This window comes from Apus apus, chromosome 2 (assembly GCF_020740795.1).
Source record: "Apus apus isolate bApuApu2 chromosome 2, bApuApu2.pri.cur, whole genome shotgun sequence".
NCBI lineage: Eukaryota > Metazoa > Chordata > Aves > Apodiformes > Apodidae > Apus > Apus apus.
The window spans coordinates 143,288,196-143,310,541 of record NC_067283.1 but is presented as its reverse complement, the minus strand read 5'-3'; the positions used below and the strand labels follow the sequence as shown (position 1 = coordinate 143,310,541).

The 22,346-nt window shown below is 38.5% G+C and overlaps 1 protein-coding gene across 2 annotated transcripts in view; it reads left to right on the top strand.

Moving 5' to 3' along the window:
• The first annotated feature begins 1,243 nt into the window (after nt 1–1,243).
• Nucleotides 1,244–22,346, top strand: part of TAF2 (TATA-box binding protein associated factor 2) — a 58,470-nt gene continuing 37,367 nt past the window's right edge. Inside the window, exons 1-10 of one of the 2 annotated variants that reach the window (XM_051609603.1) lie at nt 1,244–2,078; nt 3,584–3,637; nt 4,436–4,596; nt 11,100–11,218; nt 12,442–12,583; nt 12,925–13,156; nt 14,192–14,376; nt 14,939–15,052; nt 16,986–17,085; nt 18,682–18,767. In XM_051609603.1, the coding sequence (XP_051465563.1) occupies nt 2,025–2,078; nt 3,584–3,637; nt 4,436–4,596; nt 11,100–11,218; nt 12,442–12,583; nt 12,925–13,156; nt 14,192–14,376; nt 14,939–15,052; nt 16,986–17,085; nt 18,682–18,767 (1,247 nt within the window). In that variant the 5' untranslated portion in view covers nt 1,244–2,024. The remainder of the gene's footprint in view (nt 2,079–3,583; nt 3,638–4,435; nt 4,597–11,099; nt 11,219–12,441; nt 12,584–12,924; nt 13,157–14,191; nt 14,377–14,938; nt 15,053–16,985; nt 17,086–18,681; nt 18,768–22,346) is intronic. The other variant, XM_051609604.1, reaches the window with a different exon arrangement.

Below are 22,346 nucleotides of genomic sequence, written 5' to 3'. Positions count from 1 at the left end.
ATGAGATGATGCTGACATTGAAAGGGCCAACTCCCTGAGTAGCTGTAACACAAGCATTTATTTGAACAAAAAATAGATTAATCAAAACTTGCTTATAACAGACAAAACATTGGTTATGAAGAAATTTTGTATTTTACCCTCCTCGTGCTGTAAGTAAACACAGGCCACAAAACACGGGGGGGGAGAGGAAAGAGATCATTGGCCCCAACCTCATTTTGTGCCTCTGCACCATCTCTCCCGCAGCGTCGTTACTGCCTTAAATCCATTTTTTTTATCCCAAAGTGAAGACGGACGCGTTTTAGCGTGTTCCCGTCAGCCTGCCTCGGGCGTGCCCCTGAGCCCAGCCCGTGAGGAAGCTCAGCTTTACCGAAGTCGGTGCAGCCCAGAAGACGTAAGCGCTGGCCGGGTCACCGGAGCGGCTGGCCCGGGCTGGCGGCCGCCGGGCGCGCTGCTCTCCCCGCAGCAGCCCCGGGGCCGCCTCGGCGGCGGGGCTGGAGGGCCCTGCCCGGCGGGAGCCCCCGCCCGCCGCGGGGATGGCAGAACCGAGGGCGCTGCTGCCGCCGGAGGAGCGAGCAGCCCGGGGAGGCAGAACCGAGCAGCCCCGGGGCAGAACCGAGCAGCCCGAGGGGCTAGAACCGAGCAGCCCCGGGGCAGAACCGAGCAGCCCGGGGGGGCAGAACCGAGCAGCCCTGGGGGGGCAGAACTTGCAGCCCAGGGGGCAGAACCGAGCAGCCCGGGGGGTGCAGAACCGAGCAGCCCGGGGGGGCAGAACCGAGCAGCCCGGGGGGCTAGAACCGAGCAGCCCGCGGGGGGCAGAACCGAGCAGCCCGGGGGGCAGAACCGAGCAGCCCCGGGAGGCAGAACCGAGCAGCCCGAGGGGGGGCAGAACCGAGCAGCCCGCGGGGCTAGAACCGAGCAGCCCGGGGGGCAGAACCGAGCAGCCCCGGGGGGCAGAACCGAGCAGCCCGGGGGTGGGGGCAGAACCGAGCAGCCCGGGGGTGGGGGCAGAACCGAGCAGCCCGGGGGGCTAGAACCGAGCAGCCCGGGGTGGGCAGAACTTGCAGCCCGAGGGGACAGAACCGGGCCCCGCGGCCCCGGCCCCGCCCGCCCCTCGGGCCGCCCCCCCTCCCCGCGCAGGGCGCATGCGCGCGAGCGCGTGACCCGGCCCCGCGAGGCGTCTGTTGGTTTTATTTTAGGGTTTTTTTTGTTGTTGTTCGTTTGTGTTTTTTTTGGTGCGTGGCATCGCTGCGCCGCCCTTCAGGAAAACGACGTTCCCGAGGGCTTTCCCCTCCTTCAAAGAGCTAAAGGCCTGGAAACGCCGTGACCTTTCAACCGCCGGGGGTCAAAGGTTGCCGGCAAGATGGCGGCCGCCGCGGCGGGGCAGCGCGCTGGCGGGGCCGGGCGGGCGCGCTGCTGAGGGAGAGCCCCGCGGCCTGCACGGCCCGCCCCGCCCGCCCGCCGTGCCGGCGGCCCCAGCCGCTGCCCCGCACGAGAACCCGCTGCCGGAGCCCCCAGCCCCGCCGTCGCCGGGAGCAGCGCCCGCAGCGCCGATAGGGCCGGGCCGCGGGGGCCTCCCGGCCCGCTCTGCCCCCACCCGTCAGCGCCTCTCTCAGCTGTCAGCGAGGGCGCTGCCCCAGCAACGCGGACCCCTCGGGCCCTGCCTGCCCAGCAAGTCGGCAGCTCGGGCTCCCGCCGCCGGTGCCCGTTGAGCCGGTGGGTTTTCGTGGCTGCGGCGGGAAGGAAGCGGGCAGCGCCGCCGGACTGGTACCGTGCCCCCGGTGAAGTCAGGAGTCGCGTGTTGCGCTCGGAAAAGGTTACGTAGAAAGACTGAATGTCATCTGTGTGATAACTATGGTGCTTCTTCGAGTTGAAGGTGCCTGGCTGTAGGAAGTCGCAGATCCACTGGGGAGATGAGTGATCAAACGCGGCCTGACATAGGGAGAAGTCAAAGGACCCATCAAGCGAGGATGATGTTGGTGTCAGTCTGACGGGTCAGCAGTGTGTGCCTAGTGCTGCTGTTCAGGATGAACAGGAAGAAAGGAGACAAAGGATTTGAAAGCCCAAGGCCATATAAATTATAAGTATCAATACTTTTTTTTTTAAAGTATATTTGAGACCAGTGCACATTGAAATAGACCACAGGCTGGTCAATAATTATTTGCCTGAGAAAGTTGTAAGTATTGCTTATCATGTAGCTAGAAAATGTGTGTTGTAGGTGTATGTTTTATTGTGTAAATGGACTTACTCCTGGACAGTGAGTCTATCAACTGTGCAGCCTCCTCTTACAAATATATATTTATATATATTTTGTGCTTTTCAAACCTCGAAGGTCTCTCCACACAGTATCAGAACTACAGACCATGCTACCATGTTACTTTCTTACTTGCCAAACCCTTTTGACTCAAGTGCTTTTTTTATCTATAAAGATATGCTTGTGTTTGCAACAACCAGCTTTGTTAACCAAATAATTTTTACACATTCATTATTTTGGTTGTAACCAAGCTGTAAAGCAGTTGGTTGTGGATCTCAGTGGGTCTTTATGTGCTTATGTTTATACTTACTTGATTTCTTGATAAATCTGTAACATGAATGTATTTCTAAGTAGAATCACTCTTTGTTATCATATACATTTTCATGTGGAGGTAATGTTTAAATCCATAATTGGATACAAGATATTATAATTTACTTGTAGGAATTTTTCTTGAACTTGTCCAGCTGAAGCAGTCACATTTTAATACACAGGGTGTGGGAGTATGTGCCTATGTGTGATGTGGCATAGAAGTTGAATTATAATAAGGTTGTGTCTTGGGAATTCAGTAGCACTGCTGTGAAGTGTGCTGAAGATGCCACCTGCTACTGAAAAAATACATAAGTAGTTTCAAAAGTTTTTTTAAAAGTTGGAATTATTTTTCCTTCAATTTTTTTTTAAATCAGAGTCGTTTACCAGGTGTTCTGACACATCATTCAGAAATTAAGCAAATGCATTTGACTTGTTTAAAATCCTCACCTTGATTGATATCTAATCATTACTTAAAATAATACATGTTTTGAGATAGTAATTGTAAAAGCACATGCTGTTACCTTTTTTCATGTATAGTACCTGCTCACATAAATTATGTAGGAGTGTCACCTTGCCAGGTGAATATCCCCAGGTCTCTGGTTGCAGATACTACAGCTGCGTCCCAGTTCTAACACTGCACAGCACTGAAGTGTTAGAACTTGATTCTGTACCATCAGCAAGACTATATATTCTTACATGCTGATACTTTGTGTTCAAAAGTGATGTTACTTTCTGACGTTACTAGTGATTTTCATACTTATGTGGGTCTATAGTTCTGTTCTTATTGGGACTTTTCTTGTGTGCAGCTTGCATCCAGTATTTGTTTTAGACCATGTAAGAAGAGAGTTAGACCACTGAGAACTCTCCTTATAGAAATGTATGCTCTATACAGTATTTATTTATATGTACACACATCCTGTATGAGCTCTCTATTTATTTTTTTATAATTGGGTTAAATTATCGTTATAAATGCTAGAATTTGTCCCAAACCTTACTTATTCTAATTATTTTTTTTCCAGCACAACTCACCAGGTAGTTTGTATCAACAACATCAATTTTCAGAGAAAGTCTGTTGTAGTAAGTATTTTTTAATAAAATGTGAAAGTAAAAATTAAAAGTCTGGGCTTTCTTCATGCTTGTAGGGGGAATGACTGCACACACAAGCTCTGGATGTTCCTTGGCCTATTTATGTTCTATACTTTCTAATCTTTTGCCTCTCATAAGCCTGCCATTCCTTGAGATGCCTCAAATAAAATACATTATCATTGTGAATAATTTCTCTAGGGGGAATCTTTCTAAAAGAAAATCACTGCATTGTAAATAATATTGTGAAGCAATCTGCAATTAAAAACTGACCTTCATCACAGTGTTGGCTGATGTCAGGCATAGGGTTACAGAGTTTTCCAGTATGTATCTCTTACTTTCACTTGGACTTAGAACAGACTTTCATTATTTCAGGCCTGAAGTCATTGAGTCTTTTTGTGAATTTAGATATCTACCTGAATGAGTTCTGCTTAGGTTTTAAAAATCATTGTTTCAACCTCGGATACCAAAATATAAAATGTAGTCATGAAAAACACAGTGATGCTAGTCAATGGAGGCAGATGATTTCCAGTTAAATGAGCGTAACTGTCAGTCTTTTTGAATTATTTTATTTTATTTCACAGCTGGGAAAAGTCACCTATTAAATTGTAGGAAAGGAAATATATTCTAGGCATTTAACAGGGCAAACCAATTTCCTTTTTAAATAAAAAATAAACATTTTTTTTAGCTATGACTTTCCTTTGAAAGGCATTATTAAGAATTTTCTTGATATACCTCTGCTTTGTGACCTGGTGAAGATTTTACAAAAGCTTGTGATTTGTGTTTTCCTAGGGCTATGTGGAACTGACAATATTTCCCACAGTTGCAAACCTGAATAGAATCAAACTGAACAGCAAACAGTGCCGGATTTACCGAGTACGGGTCAATGATTTAGAAGCAGCTTTCATCTATAATGATCCAACGCTGGAGGTTTGTCACCATGAGTCAAAGCAGTAAGTGATGTGTTTAAATGAGTTAACATAGTGTTGTCTGTTGCTGCTAAACATGATCTGTATTGCTATACTGGCAAGTTTCACCTGGTGATTTCCTAGTGGTAAGAGAAGTTTCAGACAGATACAGTGAACTGTTGGTACAGTGACTTAATTCTGGGAAGTATTTTGGCAATAATTTTGACTTGTGCTGTTCTTCTTTAGAATTTTCTACTAACTCTTTTGTTTGCATCAGTGTAATACTATATAAACCAAAACTGTTATGTTCTGATAATTTGTCCTGCAAAAATTGTCCTGATTTTTGTGATGGGTAATGTCAAGATTGTATGACATATTTTAATGTATTTTATGTGATTGTATGAACATAGTTTGTTCCTTCCTATTTTTAAACCTAAGAATGTTCATATTCAAGCTAAGAATATTCATTCATTTAAACCTAGGAATATTCATACAGTATCTAAGTTCTTGGGGGTATTTCCCCTTTTCCTAAAAAGATTTTGAAAGAATTATTCTGATTTTATTAGAATTTTATTATTAATTTTATTAAATATGTCTATATAGCCTTATACATAATTAGCTTATTCATTTGAAACAAACAGTAGGAGTAAGACAAATCATGTGACAGTTTCAGGTTAACTGTTGGACCACTGAATTAAGATGCTTATTACTGTCTGGCTAGGTAGATTTGTGAGAACAGAATTCTTAAATGATGTGGCTGGCTCTATAAGAGGTTGTCTGCCTGCCCATTGCCTTAATGAGTAACACCTTTGAGAAGTTTCTTAGCACATCTCACTTTTCAGGTTAAACCAGACTTAAATTCTCTGACTATTGTCTGAAAACTAGAGTATTGAAGAAACTTCTGTTGTTCAGTTACTGAGATTCAAGAGCTATTTTTAATTCAAAGTTAAGTGTCATTGGGTTTGAACTGTTTATGACAGACACTCTATTCCTTTTATTCATCACTAACGCAAGAATGTCAATAACTCAATTTGCAAAAACCATGTTCATTTGTGTAGGACACTGAATTGGGTATCCAAGTGCTGAAATGTTGTATGAGTCCTGATACTGAACCACTTGAGTCTACTAGTTCTATAATTCCTGTCTGCTAATCAGGATAGATAACTATGCTTTTGTGGAGAAAGTGATTTTCTTTGTCTAGTATCTTTGTCCAGTGAAACATCATCCTTTTTTTCATATTATCCAGTTTAAGAGCAGTGAATGAAATTTGAGGACAGTGTCCACAAAGTGAAGTCCTGTGTCACACAGGGCTACAGTGGCCTGTGGTTTTCATTGATGCAGTTTTTCACGTTGCTATGAGAACTTAATAGAAAGTCTCTGTATTTCCTAACTCCTATGTTATTCATAGATATGAAAGACAGAGGTCACCAAATACCAAATTAAAAAAAAAATAAAACAACATCAAAACCTACAACAAAAACCTACTATTCCTCTTTATCTTGGAAGTCAAAGGCAACATGGGTTATGAAGTTTTACGTAGGATGTGTATTTTTTCTGTTGAAGTACCTGGTCACAGTCGGGTATCAAGCATGACAGCTCAGTTTTGATTAAATGCAGCTTATCTGTTCTTAAGGCAGGATTACAATCAGAAATGCTAGAAATCTAAAAACTCTAGAATTAGTACCTGAAAAAACAAATTCATAACTGGTTTTCATCTGTCCTTTACAAATAACTGCTTCTATAAACAGCAGTGGCTTGAAGTATTCTTGGTATCTAATCAATCCTTGCTCTGCTGGTTGGCTCTTCAAAGTTAACTTTTGTTATGGCACATCTAGTGATGTCCATTGTATCCTTGGAGCTGAACTAGGTATATCGATTAATTTTAAAAGGACATGGATCAGTCATAAGGGTTTGTTCCTAGTGCTACAGTGATAGTTATCTTTTGCACAGTTTCCTTCAGTAGTCTATTGAACTAGTTTATGGGAAATTAGGATGATTCTTGGCAAACTTTATTTAAAATAATTTGGCTTATAACTTTACTCTTTTCCATGGTGTTTAGTAAATAAAAAATGAGTTCAAGTTTTAGTCTTATACACTGACATTTTCTTGCTTTTGATAATGCTTTTGGTTTTCTTAAATGTTAATTTCTACAACAATTAATGAAGTATGTAGAAAAAGTTGTTAATTTAATGTTAATTTCCTACCTTTTTTATTGAAGCTAAAATAATTTAAAGACTTCTTTTTCCTTTAGTTAGGAAAAAAAATCAATTAAAAATGAAAATTTCTGTATTCAAAGCCACTGTAACTATTTATTTGGGAAGACTTGCTGTGGCATCCATGACTTGAGAGGTTATGTTTGCTGATACGAGGTGAGGCTCAGTTGATTGTACGTTGTTTATGTTGTGCACATTTTGACATGCAAGAAAACATAACTCAAAGGGAACTGAGAAAGTCAAGACTAAGGAGAGCTTTATCTTCTGTGAGATCAGCTCTTTGTGTTCAGAATTTGGACATTCAGCTAGTTTAAATGATAATATGTTTGAGTTTGCAGACTCCTGATGCAAAAATAATTTGATACGTGGTCTGTCAATTCACGCTTTCGTTGTTGCAGATGAAAACTTATTTTTTGTCTTGTATATTATCACTTCTGCTGAATGACAAAAAAGCCCTCATGAAAAAGGTAATTAATAATTAGTGAATTCTGTAGGAAATGTTAGAAATGTTTAATTAGTGCATTAAGTATATTTTCAGGTTTTATGCTGTTGCAAATTTATCCATCAGTCCCAAACCGTAATTTCTGGTAGCAACTGAGAGAATTTTTAAAGTTTTATCTAGAAATAGAACCAGTCTTACATCTTGTAATCTCCTCATTAAGTTTCAGTACGTCATAGCTTTTTCATGGCAGAATAGATGGATGAACTTGTGTAACTTTCTCCCTGCCTGAGCAAACATCTGAACAGTGCTATAAGGTATCAAACAATTCACACAGTTTTACCATGTGTACACAAGGTGGCAGAGAATCCCGTTTTGCTCATACTTTTAAGGAAGAGTTTGAAATCTTGCAGAGACTGCAGATAGTGTTGGAGAGTATCTGCTGACTCTTGTCTTAGGGTGCTGTTAGTGTTACAGCCACCTCTGTCCTCATCTTCCCTCTTTCCCTTGAAAATTGTTTCTTTCTTGATGCTGTCAATATAATGGAAGTGGGGTTTACTTTTCTGGACTCTAGTATGCAGAAATCCCACAGTGTGTATTCTGACTACTGAGACAACTGCTTGTATCTTAGCTCCTTTTATGTTAAAACGGGCAAAGGAGATCTCTGTTTTCGTAATCTTTTGGGTAAGATTGTAACTGTTAATAGCTCACAATGGAGTTTTGATATGCTGGTTTGTACTGTGATAAGTGAAGTCTGTAGTGATCCTACTATTGCCTGGTTATGTGCTGGACATATTTGAGTTAACTGCAGTGCAAGGTAGAGTAGCTATTGCATTTTATTATTCCTTCTGTGTAAAGGAAGAAAAATGTTTTCATCTAGCAGGCTAATATGCACATAATGCACAGCATGGCAGCCTTCAGGGGATGTCTTGCAATATTCTTAATTTCGAGAAGTCAGTCATCACACCTTTAGCCTATGCACAAAATAGAAATATTACTGGTGTACTGAGCATGTGTTGTTTTGCTTCAATAAATAGCCTTCATTTTGACTGGCATGATACTTACTGGTTGTAAATTCATGACAAGCTTTGCTAGAAATAAGCAGAAACATAGATAACTTTTGAAGAAAGAGATGGCAAAGCCCTTAACCTTTGGCAAGAATGAAACTGAGGTTTTTCAGTGTGCCAGAGATCAAGTGTTTTGGGTGAATTCTGATAATAACATTTATCTCTTCCGGCAGAAAACATGAATGCATATTACTTCTTTATTTTCAATCTATACTTAGCATGAGGAAAATTTATCTTTGTTCCTTGGGCTGTAACTTTTGACATATACTATGCTTTTTGTTAAAGTGGCCATATCCAGTTTATTGAGAATGTTCAACCTGTGAAAGAAAATTAATTTGTGGTGCTAAGCCTTTGATGGATTCCTTTTATAATTAATCACCCGTTTGACCTGGAACACTTCATAGAAATAGCAATGTCAGAATAAACTGTTTTCCATAAACAGTTAAGCCCCGTGGAGTCTTACCTGTCTTGCTTTAAAATCAGAACCTGGTCCTGGCTATGAACTCATTGATGTTTAAAATGTAACCAGAAGCTCATCATGATCTTGAAACTTGAAACACATTCTCACTGATGTATTGGAAAGGGATCACTGTCAGTAACCACCAGAACCCATTGAGATTAAAGTGAAAAACTGTGAGACTTGGCAATCTAACAGAATGTTACTGCTGTTTGCTATTGCTAGTTTCTTCTGTTACTAAGATAATCAAAGATAATTAAGCAAGTTTTCCCAATGGTATTTGCTTTCCTTCCTAGGATGCCGTTTGAAGACAGCTTGAAGCAACACCAATGGGGGTGGTTATGTCCCATTGGCAGTCCTCCATGCCTTTTGACGTCTTAGTATGTCAGATCAGGGAGCTGAACCAACTGAAAGCTGTCTGAAAAAAAAATTAAAATACTTTTGGGGTTTTTTTCCCAGTTGGTACTTCCAGGGTCATCCCTGCATCACCTCAGGGTTGTAGGACCTTTAGTCTCCTTAGTGAGGGAGCAGGAATTTGTGGCTGAGAACAGGAGACAGCACATCAGCTGGAGTTTAAGCTGGTTTGTAATATTCAGTTTCAATCACTGCTGAAATTCTAGTGTATTCCCATGTATTAATTCAACCTTGTTCTTTTAAAACTTGTTGGCATTATATCCTATATTTAGGTACACTTCAGCTATGAAAAATGAAAAATTGATTATGTATTAAAACTTGGGATTTGGGTATTTCTATGCTCATATGCTCCCATTTACTATTTGTGTCCTATTTTCAGAAGCTTCCAAGCAAAGGAGACAAGTTTACTGCTCCTGACATTCTCAGTCTTGGCAATGGTGCCAGGGAATTTGTGTACTATGATTGCCAAAGATCAAGAACTGCATGGAAATATGTTCTCAGTATATTTCAATGTTTTAACAGAGTTTTTTAGATGTGGAAAGCTAGTAATATAAGCATGAGGTTTAACATACCTAGACTTACAGGGTGATCCTGGCATGGTTAATTATCTTTCATTCTTCCAAGTAAGATACTGTAATTTAGGTTGAATGCTGTTTTCTCTGTGGCCAATGAATAGAGAATGGTTAGATGAAAGTAAAATCCTGAAATGAGATCATGTCTGCTTTGTGTGGGCTTCAGATTCCGTGGAAGAGTGGAGTCCACAGCCAAAAGTTAATTTAGTCCATTGTGGTGCACTCATGCTGCAGATAACTTTATGCTTGATTGTCACTCTGCCCTCACAGTAGTTGGTTTCATCAGTGGTACATACCTAAATGCTCAAAATTTTGCAAAAAAAAAGATGATCAGTAATTCAAGCACTTTCTCTTCAGGTATAGAGTTGTGCAGGCTTCTGAAGGACTCTGTGCACTAGAGAGTTAGAATTAGGAAAGATGTTACTTCCATGTTTTAGAAAGTTTAAAAATCCATTTTGAAAAAGTATAAAAGTTGTAAAGATGTGAAAGGTTATTTTTGAACTTGACTGGTCAGTTCTCCAGTGTCTGAACCATAATCACATTTAATAATCCTAACATAATACTCAATACTCTGCTCGTAACCCCTGCAAGAGCAGACACGTGCATGTTCCTACACATTTCAGTGGAAGGCAGTTAATCTAAGCCTTAACTGAAGTGCTGGCATCACTTTGGAATGAAACGTGCAGTCAGTTAGCAGGTAATAATATATAGTAACTTGAAGAGCTCAAATCTGATTACAAAAATTTGTGTCTGCATCTTATATAAATTAATTTTGGTCACATTTTTGTTTGTTTGTTTCTAGGGACTAAAAAGTGTTAACACATTTTTCGGTGGTACAGTGTATTCAAGCTAAAAGTCTAGCATCTAGTGTTCTGTGTGATATTTAAAAGAGCGTAAAATAAAACTATTCCTGTCCATCAAGCTCAAAGGGGGTGAAATACTAAGCTAAGCTAAACTACTACATTTTGGAAAAGCAACGTAAAGGCAGAACTGCAATATATGAGGAGGCAGATCTTCAAGACAGAGCTTTAGAATAAACATACAAACTTAATCCAAAATTTTCCAAAACAAAAATTCCAATCAGCGTAAGTATTACTCTTACTGGGAAGTAAAGAGCATTGAACATGCCTCCTTTAATTTACTGAGGATTATTACTGCGATTATTATTATTATTATCTTTTTGAACATGGACCACTTCTATAAGAGTCTAGTTTTAAGTTCTGTTTTTTGAAATCTAATCTTTTTCCCTTCAGTCCTTCAAAAGCACAACAAAATACTTGGTTGAACATGCACCATGAAATTCAGTATAGAAATCCTATAACTTCAGAAGTTGTTTTATGTAGTTCAGCGCATGTACTTCAATAATTAACTGGGTATTTCCGACAGGAGGAATCTCAACTATTTTTCCAATGCCTATGCTGCTGCAGTCAGTGCTGTGGACCCAGATGCTGGAAATGGAGAGCTCTGCATTAAGGTTCCTTCGGAGTTGTGGAAACACGTTGATGGTAAAGAGACCCCATAGAAGGCTTTATTTAAGATGCCATAGAGCTGTTAGCTATGAGTTTGCACAGGAAGATAGTAGATTTAAATACATAGTTTTTAATTAAAATACTGTTTTCTTTTTCCTCATCTGTGTCTTTCCAGATGAAGCCTGAAAAATACCTGCACACTTCTTGGTAATATGGAGAAGTGGTTGTAAGGTTTCTCAACAGCCTTTACAAAAAAAGTATTTGGTGGTCACAAGCCCAGAAGTATACTATATATGAGGGTGTGGGTGTAATAGAGTATTTTTGTGGGCTAAATTACAACTATTTGAAGCTGCTTGCAATATAGATGAGGTAACAAAGAAAAAAAAATTACAACAGTATGCCTATATGCGTGCTATTTTAAAAGCTATGTTATTTTTTTCTCATCTCACTTTAAAGAATGGTTGGTTTAAAACTGATATACTACTGAAAAGTAGCCTGTAGACCGGTGTACTAGATTCTGGAATGAGTAATTTTTTAAAGAAGTTGCACCTCAACATTGATAATTTACTTATATGGATTTTGCTAGTTTATTGTGTTTGTTTTCTATGACTATATGATTTGTCAGTTTTCTCATGACTCTATGAGACCTGTGAGAGAAAAAAAACCAACTATATAATGAAACTGACTCACACAGTATTGTCAGATACACCTTAATGGGAAAGACACTTATGTTTATTCTATTTTTTGTTTTAAGCTCTTGTTTTGTTACTTGCCAGCCTATTAATAGGTGAGATTTCTTTGAAATGAAACCAAAGGAAAGGCATTTCAATTACAGGAAAAACTTAAGCTATAATAAGAGGTTTTAAGAAACTGCAAATGACAATAACATGTCTTTTAAGAATGTGCCTGTTACATGCAGTTTTTGTAGAAAATTGTTTCAGCGAAGTACAAAGGAGATCATGGTTAGGGTACAATCCATGTATAAAGATTCTGTATTACTGGGGAGTGGGAAGATGAAATCTAACTCCAATTGCAATTTTTATTAATTATTAAAGATTCTTATAAATTAATATCCTGTAAGTTAATCTTAAGAGGTGTCAGTCTTGTAAGCTTTTGGATTGTGCTTTTTAAGTGGACCTGGAGGTCTGTGAGAATAAAGTAAGCACATGATCTTGAAAGACCACATGTCCACAATGCATGATTATTCTGAAATAACTTTCATGTAAGTTTTTCCTCTAATTTTGATCTTGATACTGCAGAGTTAAAAGTCCTGAAGGTGCATATAAACTTTTCTCTGGACCAGCCAAAAGGAGGCCTGCATTTTGTGGTACCAAACATGGAGGGCAGCATGGCAGAAAGAGGGGCTCATGTCTTTTCATGTGGTTATCAAAATTCTACAAGGTAAGAAAACTATCTTTGAATGTTAGACTGTATTTCCTATTTAATCTCAAAGTGTAGAAAATATAAATAATTTCTTTGAATCCTTGTAAGTTTGAAAAATTCTAAAGCTTAATTTGTGCTTGAAAGGAGCTTACTGATGCAAAGTGTCATCTAATGATTAGTAATTAGGATAAGAGGTAATGGCAAAGAATCTTGCAGTGCTTTATAAAATTACTGTGTAGTAGGATGCAGTATGTCAGTGTGCAGAGTATTGAAGAATATAGTTTGGAACTTGAGAGAAAAATAATCTGTGCAAAAGAGAAATATTTTAACCATTTTTTCCTCAATCTTGAATTCCCTAGATTTTGGTTTCCATGTGTTGATTCATATTCTGAGTTGTGTACCTGGAAACTGGAGTATACTGTAGATGCTGCAATGGTGGCTGTTTCCAACGGGGATCTGGTGGAAACTGTGTATACCCACGATATGAGAAAGAAGACTTTTCATTACATGCTGACTATTCCTACTGCAGCTTCTAACATCTCCTTGGCTATAGGACCTTTTGAAATCCTTGTTGATCCCTACATGCATGAGGTAATAATCTTCATAAAGGACTATTTTTATTTGCAACCAGTGTTGGCCAAGTATGGATATGTCTAGATTCCACCTCCATTAGTACAGTTATGTGATAAAACTTGTTTAGTAATGCCTGTACTTAAATTTATATCCAAAGTAAAGCCTTTGAATTAATTTGGGCCTGAATTCATGGGCCTGCTTTAGTTGGAGTTGGTAACAGCATAGTTCTCAAAATAACTTTAAGCCTACCGTGTTGCTGGTAGGAGATGAAGATTATTGCTGCACATTTAATTAGTCTTCTGAAATAAATTTGACATTGAGTTTTCATTCTTAACATATTATTGCTATGACATTGAAGTCTACCAGTTTGTATTTGCATCTTTAGTTTCAGATTGAATGAAGATAGACTTGACAGGCCTGTATATTCGTCTTTTGAAATCATGTTAGGGGAATACTGGGAATAGCTGTGTTTTTCTTGATGCAAAGACAAACATCAGATTTAATCCTCGGCTGTGGTATTCTGTTTGCTTTTACTGTGGGACATACCTGTGAAAGATAATAGCAGTTTTTAAAAAAAAAATGAATTGATGATGTTTGAAAAACCCAAACTGATAAATTTCTGTAAAGTTTGACTTCTATAGAGCTGATTTGGAGTTATATAACATTCTTAACTTAGTTCCTGTGGCACTGCTGAGGTAGTTGTTGTTGGCTGCATAATAAGTTTGTGGAAAAAAACCAGTAAGATCAAAGGCTTCTTGTAGTTCTAGCTGTAAGAAGTCTTCTAAACAGTAGCACTGATTGACTGATTTCAAAGTGGCTAATTCTTTACCACATAAAAAAATATGTCCAAAAGTCACTGGATTGCAAAATTAAAGATAATTTAACATGTTTTTAAATGATAGAAATTGGTTTTGTGCATTATCTGCTAAAAATTGATTGCAAGAGCAATGACAGGAAAATAAGATGTTATTTTCTGTTAAATTTACATCAGCTTGATCTTTATGGATTTAAATGTGTTCATCAGTCTTGTACCAAATTTTCCTTTGTTTGTAGGTGACTCACTTTTGCTTACCCCAACTTCTCCCATTGCTCAAACATACCACATCATACCTTCATGAGGTATTTGAATTTTATGAGGAGATTCTCACCTGCCGCTATCCATACTCCTGTTTCAAGACAGTTTTTATAGATGAAGCTTATGTTGAAGTAGCTGCTTATGCATCCATGAGTATTTTCAGGTTAGTATTTGAGAAAATTACACCTTCTAAATCCACAGGCTTAGATGCTCTAGATCCAAGACTATTGAGAATTATGTGAAGTTCTTACTATTTTTATAGCCTGAGTTTTGGGCTCTCTAGTTTAAGAAGGCTGGCTTTTGTTGACATTATAGGCTTTTAACAACATTTCCGATTGTATCTGTTATAAAGATGTTGGATTTGTATCTTCTTTAAGAAAAAATGGGCAGTGTTTGTTTTTTTTTTTAGAAATTAGAAACACCATGCATAAAATATTAGAGATCAAATTAAGTGCAGAATTTTGATCATATTTTGTTTTAACAGGAATCCAAAAGAGTTTCAGCAGTTAAAACAAACTACTTTAGCTCTACACAGAGAGTTGTATTTAGATTCTAATAGCTGGAGATCTGTCAGGATTAAGGTTATCTTAAAAAAGATGTTACTATCTCACTAGAAACCAGTGAAGGAATGATTTTATTTGTTTTGGCTTTTCAAGTAAGGTCTGTACTTTGTTTCTTGGGAGCTTGTGCTCATATTGTATTATTTTCTTTTTCTGGGGGTCCAGCACAAATCTTCTACACAGCGCAATGATTATAGATGAAACTCCACTGACAAGAAGGTGCTTAGCACAGGCCCTGGCCCAGCAGTTCTTTGGGTGTTTTATATCCAGAATGTCCTGGTAAGTATTTTACTATTGTACTCTCTAGAAAATGGGGAATATCTAGGAAACTCAGATTTTCATTTCTGTGTTGCATTTCATGAGAAGAATAAGTGAAACACTAACCGTAGAAGAAAGCAAAAAAGAAACAAAAACAAAAAAAGGGAGAATAATAAAAACTGCTCAATAAATGACATTCCCTGAGTTGTTTGTTTGGGAGAGTAATGTGAGATAAAAGATTCCAAAGCCTGTAGACACTGAACTTTTCTTCTCTCAGAAATTGTTGTTGCTATTGAATGTTGTAGTATTCTTTACACCTGGAAATTTAGAGGGGAGATGCTTTTGTATCATCAGTAAATTTCCATCAGGTATTTTTATGTAAAGGTAGCCTGCATGGGAATCAGAATCACAGAATGGTTTGGGTTGGAAGGGACCTTAAAGATCATGTAGTTTCAACCTCCCTACATGGACAAGGGCACCTCCTATAGTACCACGTTGCTCCTCTCCAACCTGTCCTTGAAAACTTCCAGGAATGGGGCATCCACGGCTTCCATGGAGAGTCCATTCCAGTGTCTCACCACCCTCATAGAGAAGAATTTCTTTCTAATGTCTAAACTAAATCTACCCTCTTCCATTTAAAACCATTATCTCTTGTCCTATCACTACATGCCCTTGTAAGCAGTCCTTCCCCAGCTTTTCTCTAGGTACTCTTCAGGTATTGGAAGACCTCCATGAGGTCTTTCCAGAGCTTTTTCTTCAGGCTGAACAAGCACAACTTTCCCAGCCTGGCACGGTAGGAGAGGTGCTCCAGCCCTCTGATCATCTTGGTGGCCCTCCTCTGGACTCACTCCAACAGCTCCATGTCTTTCCTGTGTTGGAGGCTCCAGAACTGGACACAGTACTCCAAGTAGGGCCTCATGAGAACAAAGTAGAGGGGAAAAATCACCTCCCTTGACCTCTTGTCCACGTTTCTTTTGGTGCAGCCCAGGATACCATTGGCTTTCTGGGCTGTGAGTACACATTGCCAGAAGTACTTGAGGAGCACAGAACTAATGCATTACAAAGAAGTTCAAGGAGAGGAACACAGAAATTAATGTCATATGGGCAAATGCCTTGGGGTGGTAAGCTGCCTGTAACTCTGTCTCTCAGGTGATCTTCCCCAACTGGCTTTTGCTGTTCTGATCAGTGTTTATTTTTAAGCCTGTTGCATACACTTTATGCATCAGGGATGAGGAGCCCATTACTTTTTCTAATGGCAAAAGTGTATGTCCCAGAGTATTCTTGGCTTAAAAATAAACCAAAATGCTTTTATACTGATGTTTGTACTATTGTAATTTCTCTTGTGCTCTTCCTTATTTCTAGTCTACTTCCATTTTGAAGACAATTTTTTCTTCCCTCAAAATGACTTCCTTTGGTTTTGTCTTTATTTGCTTTGACATACTCTGTATGTCATTCTTTTTTTTATAATTCTGTTTCATGATAGTTTTTTAGGTTTTGTCCATATTTTTTCCCTATTAAAACATAACTCTGAAAAGAGGTGCTTAAATGGGTATTTGCCATGTTAAGATAGGCATTTCGTCTACTTTCTGTCCAAATCTTTTGCATTGCATAGAGATTGTTATCAATAAATTAAGATCATATATATTAGCAGTTGGTTTAACTTTATTGTCCATTTCCTCCATTTTGTTGCTACTGTTTCAGCTAAAATAGTTTGGGTTTATGTTTTAATCTGGGCTTCTGTGGTAAAAGTTCAGTTTTCACTAGCTTTTCAGTTTTGTCAGTCCTGTCCAGGTGCCAAGTTACATAAATTGGTTCACAGCTCATCAGACTCCTATTGACTTAGAGAATTTATATAACCTGCTGAAATTTGTGGCTATTCTGAGCTGGTCAAAAATACCACTCCTTACAAAATTCCTTCTGAAGTGCTATAATTCATGCTTCTTTCTTATTATAGGTCAGATGAGTGGGTTCTAAAGGGAATCTCTGGTTATATTTATGGTCTTTGGATGAAAAAAACCTTTGGTGTTAATGAGTATCGCCACTGGATTAAACAGGTAACCAACTTTATAGTAGTATTTTCTGTATCTTTCAGACATTTTACATCAAATAAGATGCAGTATAAAACAAGAATATAATACAGTTTTGCACTGCAATCTGAATAAATATTTAGTAATGACAAAACTTAGAGCTAAAATATTTTTACCACTTTTAGAAAGGAAAAACACCAAACATATCAACCAAAAAACAGTTCTGTGACTGCCTTATGAATAATAATTTTCATTGTCTTTCTGTGCAATTAGTTTTTCTCTTTTTGTTTCGGCTTTTGTACAAAACCAATGAAAAGGTTTTAAAAAATTGTACTTTTTTAAACACTTTGAATATGGAATTTCTACAGAGATACATTTGGTGAACTTGTTATACTATGATGGCCATTCATATGGATGGGCTCCTGTATTAGCTTGGATCAATAGTTTGATCAGGTAACTTTTAGTATCATGTAAGTACTAAATGAAATAATGAAAAAGTAGAAAATCCCTGTTGAAGGGATTTCATTTCTTGGAAAAGAAATGTCTGTTTGTACCTTACATGCCCAAATGTAGTACTCTGAGACAGGTGCTTGCTAGTGATAGAAGCAGTGACTCTTTTTTGCCAGTAATACTAATTCACATAAAGATGTGTATCTTCTTCGTCTTTCTATCATCACATTCTCTTACCCTTCCTCTTCCAAAAACTGTATTACTGAACCCACGGGCTCAGTTTCCACCCCTTACTCACAGGGGGCCCAATACAATATCCTTATTTGCCTAATGTGCATTCAGCTGACCAGTCATGTCTTGTTGGTGCTAAAGGTGTGTGCTACAGGGAACAGCAGAACTGGATGATGGTTACCTGAGAGTTCGCTGCTGTGTGCAGCAGAAGTTGTGTCTGAATGTTAGTTGCTCATGAGTTAGTTAAGTGCTTCCAAAGAGAATTAAGAGCTGCTTCTGTCACAGCCTCCAGTTCTGCCCTTCCTGCTTTTAATGTGTTATCAGTATATGAAAGTGTGTAAATTTATATGAAATTCCTTGACTAACACTGGGTTGCAGACAGACTATGCAACTCTTCCTGTTCTCAAGCTGACCTGGTTAGATTCAAAACCACATTGACTGTTGGGTGACAGTAAGCCTGTGCAAGCATACTGCCTTGAAGTGTGCTTGTTAAGGTGGGCACAGCACCACACAAATTCAGACTCTTCCAGTTCGGAGCTGGCTTGCACATGGGTCAAAGTGAGCTTCTATATGCTGTGGTCTACTGTGTAGATCTACCTCGTATTGCTTTCCACTTCAAGGCAACAGTGATCTTTATTTCTTTTGGTCAGAGACAACTTACTTATTGAACAGTAATACTCTTTAGATATCTTGGAGTTAAATATTATTGTGGGTTAACCCACAATCCGGACCCAGGACAAGTACTAACTGCTAATTTCTGCTGGTTTATTATTGTTTACTATGCTGAGGAGCATCTCTAATTTTAAAATGCTCTTTTCATTTGTAAACAAGTTTAATTAAGAGGTATGGCTTAAACAATGATATGAAAAGCTTTCCTGTTGTATTTAAATAATTTCTCTACCTTTCAAAATTATGCTTGCTTATGTATGTTGTACTTTTTAGGAGTTAGATCAAATAGTGGCATATGAACTGAAGACTGGTGGAGTTTTACTGCATCCAATATTCGGAGGAGGAAAAGAGAAAGACAAGTATGTTTATTTAAGCTGCGAGTCATTACAGGGTATGTTTTTATGGGGCCATTAATACATGCCTTGGGTGTGTTGTGTAGTGCAAGGCCAAAGGCTGTAGAACTTCAGCTGCCCAAGGCATGTATTACCAGTCTCATAAAGTACATCTTGAGTATATTGTACCACTGTTTTATTTTTCTTTCACTTCAAATCTTCAAAGGAATGAAGTATAATTAATGTTTTTTACTGCTGCTATGAAACTACTTTATAGTAAGAGGATGAGAGAGAATATAGAGAATTTTGACCTGAGCTATTTTTGGACGTGTTAGTAATCTTTAGGCTTTTTATACTGTCATCATTCTTTTTCGTTGCTCTTTCATTTCCATTCTGTTACCACCTTGCAGTGGGGAAAAAAAGTACTACATTAGTCATCTGTGAATTACCATTGGTAACTGTGAACTGACTGGGTTTGCATCTTCCTGATAACTGTGGCTTTGATAATGCTAGCTTAGGAATTTCTACCTCTTTTGTGATACTCCTGTACTAGCCACTGAGTAGTGCTAGCCACTGGAGGTAGAAAAGTACTAGAAGCCAGATCAGTAAGTCTATATAGGTTTTGATGACAACCTTTTGCTGGGTTTTTCATTTCTTGGTTAAATTAATCTAGTTATGATACAATCTCATAGAGATGTTCTTCATAACCATGTCTAGAATATTTCTCTCCAATATATTTTTTGCATTTTTTTGTTCTGATTGTTATCATATGGTTTCCTGTCAAGCATATTTGGGTTACAGCAGACCCAAATAATAATAATATGAAGAAAAAATTAGGTTAATTAATAATCTATTTTTTCAACTAAAGTAGAATATGGTAAGAAATCATTGGGGGGGGAACACAGCCTTCTTTCAGACACGAGTTATTTTTTGTGCAAAACACAGGTCTCATAGATTCTTCCTGTTTATGCCTGGTGAAACACAAACATTGCTTTTCAGAGCACTTACTGTAAAAGAAGAAATCCCAGAGCTTGGGAAAATGAAAGAAAAAACCCCACAGGTTAAATGCTGTGTGAATGAAAGCCTCAAAATCAAGCTTCATTTGTTACATTGACACGTTTCTGATGAAAGACTGGATTGTGTTTGAGAGCATGAGCATTGCAAATTTCCACCAAAGATCCAGTTCAATTTTCACCTTGACAAAGGTTCTAAGTCCATATTGCTAATTTTAATTCTCATTTGGTGCAAATTCAATGAAAGTTTTGTAAGTATAATAATTGAAGAAACATATAATCGAAAGAAATGTATTAATATTGAATTAACTACAAAATGTAACTGTCAAATACAAACTTGTCTTAGTTTTGATTTGCGGTTAAATAATGTAACCAGTATGAAAATCAATCAACACTTAGTAAATTTAGGAAGGCCAAGAATGTGGGTCCTGGCTTGGTTGTAATTTTCAAGAAAAGAACTTTACCAAGGTCAATCAACTGTATACTTTGAAGCTGGATAAATAGTTTTATACCGAGACCAAATTATTATATAATGTCTGAGCCACAACCTCAGTTTCCTCCTTGCATTTCAATTCTTTCATGGTTTCTAACCTTCCCCTACCTCATAATAGAGAAGTATCCAAAATACCAGGACAGTTTTGATAAGGCTAACTTTAGCCTGTCAACTAGGAACAGCAAGCAGTAAACTTAAGTGCCTTCTTACTCTCATACACAGGCTACCTAAGAAGGGTAGTACTTGCTTAAATTTAGAAATACTTTTTGTTTTTTAATCTTCCTAAGATGGTTAAACAGACTCCCTTAAAGTCAAGGGAGTCTTCCAGTAAATAGAAGAATTGAAAAAAATGGTTCTTGCCATCTCCTGAAATGTTAAGAACTGCAGATAATGAGCCCAGTGCTGGTACTGTCCTGGGAGAGCACTTCTTGCTGCTATATATCTTTCAACTGCCTGGAAGAATTGGTCAAAGTTAAAATGGTTTGTTTAACAGAAGCATAGAATCACAGGATGGTTTCTGTTGGAAGGAACCCTAAAGGTCATCTAGTTCCAGCCCCCTGCATGGACAGGGACACCTCTCACTAGACCAGGTTACTCAAAGCCCCATCCAACCTGGCCTTGAACACTTCCAGGGAGGGGGAATCCACAACTTGCCTGGATATTTTTTCCTTGTATCTAATCTAAATCTACCTTGTTTCATGTTAAAACCATTCCCCCTTGTCCTGTCATCATATGCCCTTGTAACAAGTCCCTTCCCAGCTTTCCTGTAGGCCCCATTCAGATTCTGGAAGGCTGCTAGAGTGTCTCCCTGGAGCCTTCTTGTCTTTGAAGGTTCTGGAAGACCAGTCTTTTACTGAGATAGCTGGCATGAAATGTCAGGCTTGTAACACCTATCTTTGACCATTGCAATTAATGAATTATTTCATTCTGTCTTGCAGTGTCCTCTTCTACACTCTTTGGAAAAATCAGGTGCCTGGTCCATCTGGAAATTGTTTAATATCTATAAGCAGGAATCACAGGGAAAGAATCAAATTTTGAGCCCAGAAATTTTCTGTGTTGTAATGGCTAATTTGTGATTCTCCACAAATCAGTATAAAATAAGTCTGGATTCCCACTTCTTAAGAAGTTGGCCTGACATGGTGTGGGTCCAGTTTCTTAAGATGTTTGTTACTCTTTCATGGAAAACTCACATGTTGTGTGAAAAGAACTAAAGGAAACAACACAACAAAATATAGTTGCCACAGAATTGGTTCATCAATAAAATGAACTTCTAATTATCTCCACTTCTCAAACAATTGAAAGGGGGCAAAAAGGCCTTATTTTTCTCAAGAATTACAGTATTACAGCCACTTTTCTATTTTGCAGCTGGGCTAGAGGTCAGAATGTTTGTGTTCTGAAATGTGAAACTTGCTGGAGAAAATTACTTTAAATCTCTTAAAAATAAAGTCTTTTGGCATTTTATTGCTGTACAGCCACCAAGGCTATCCAGAAATCAGTTCTGTTTTTAAAAGTTTCAGGGTTTCACCATTTGTTTTGTCTTCTGATATGGAATGAAATGAAACCATTTAAAATATTTTGCTTATAGACATGAAGGGTATGTGTGAAGGAGCACCCCTGATAGTTCAAGTTATGGAAACAGTGTGGCAGCTGTAACATGATGCTGTGCCTAGTCCTCCTTGGCATGTTATCTGATTTAGAAGAAGACATCAGTTTGCCAATGTATTGAAAGCATAAAGTTGCTAACTAAAATAAAAAACAAGCAGTTCCTTTGGCCTGTCACATGAAAGTCTGATGTGAATTTTAAAACTCTTCTCGTTAATTGCAACAATAATTTATTGCTAAACTATTCACCATATACAGCCACTTTGAAATGGAAGCGGAACAGGGGGAATTGAATGTCAATTAGTAATTTCCAGGCTCAAGTCACAGATTCCTTGCTCTGGTTGCTATTGCTGTGTCTTTACAGTAATACACAGCATGTATTGCCTCTCATTATACTCTGTACAGTAGTTGCTGTACACCAGGTATGTACACCCATGTCACCTTTCTGTACAAGTGTGTGATCATTTTAAGCATATCATAATTTATAACTTTAAAGCA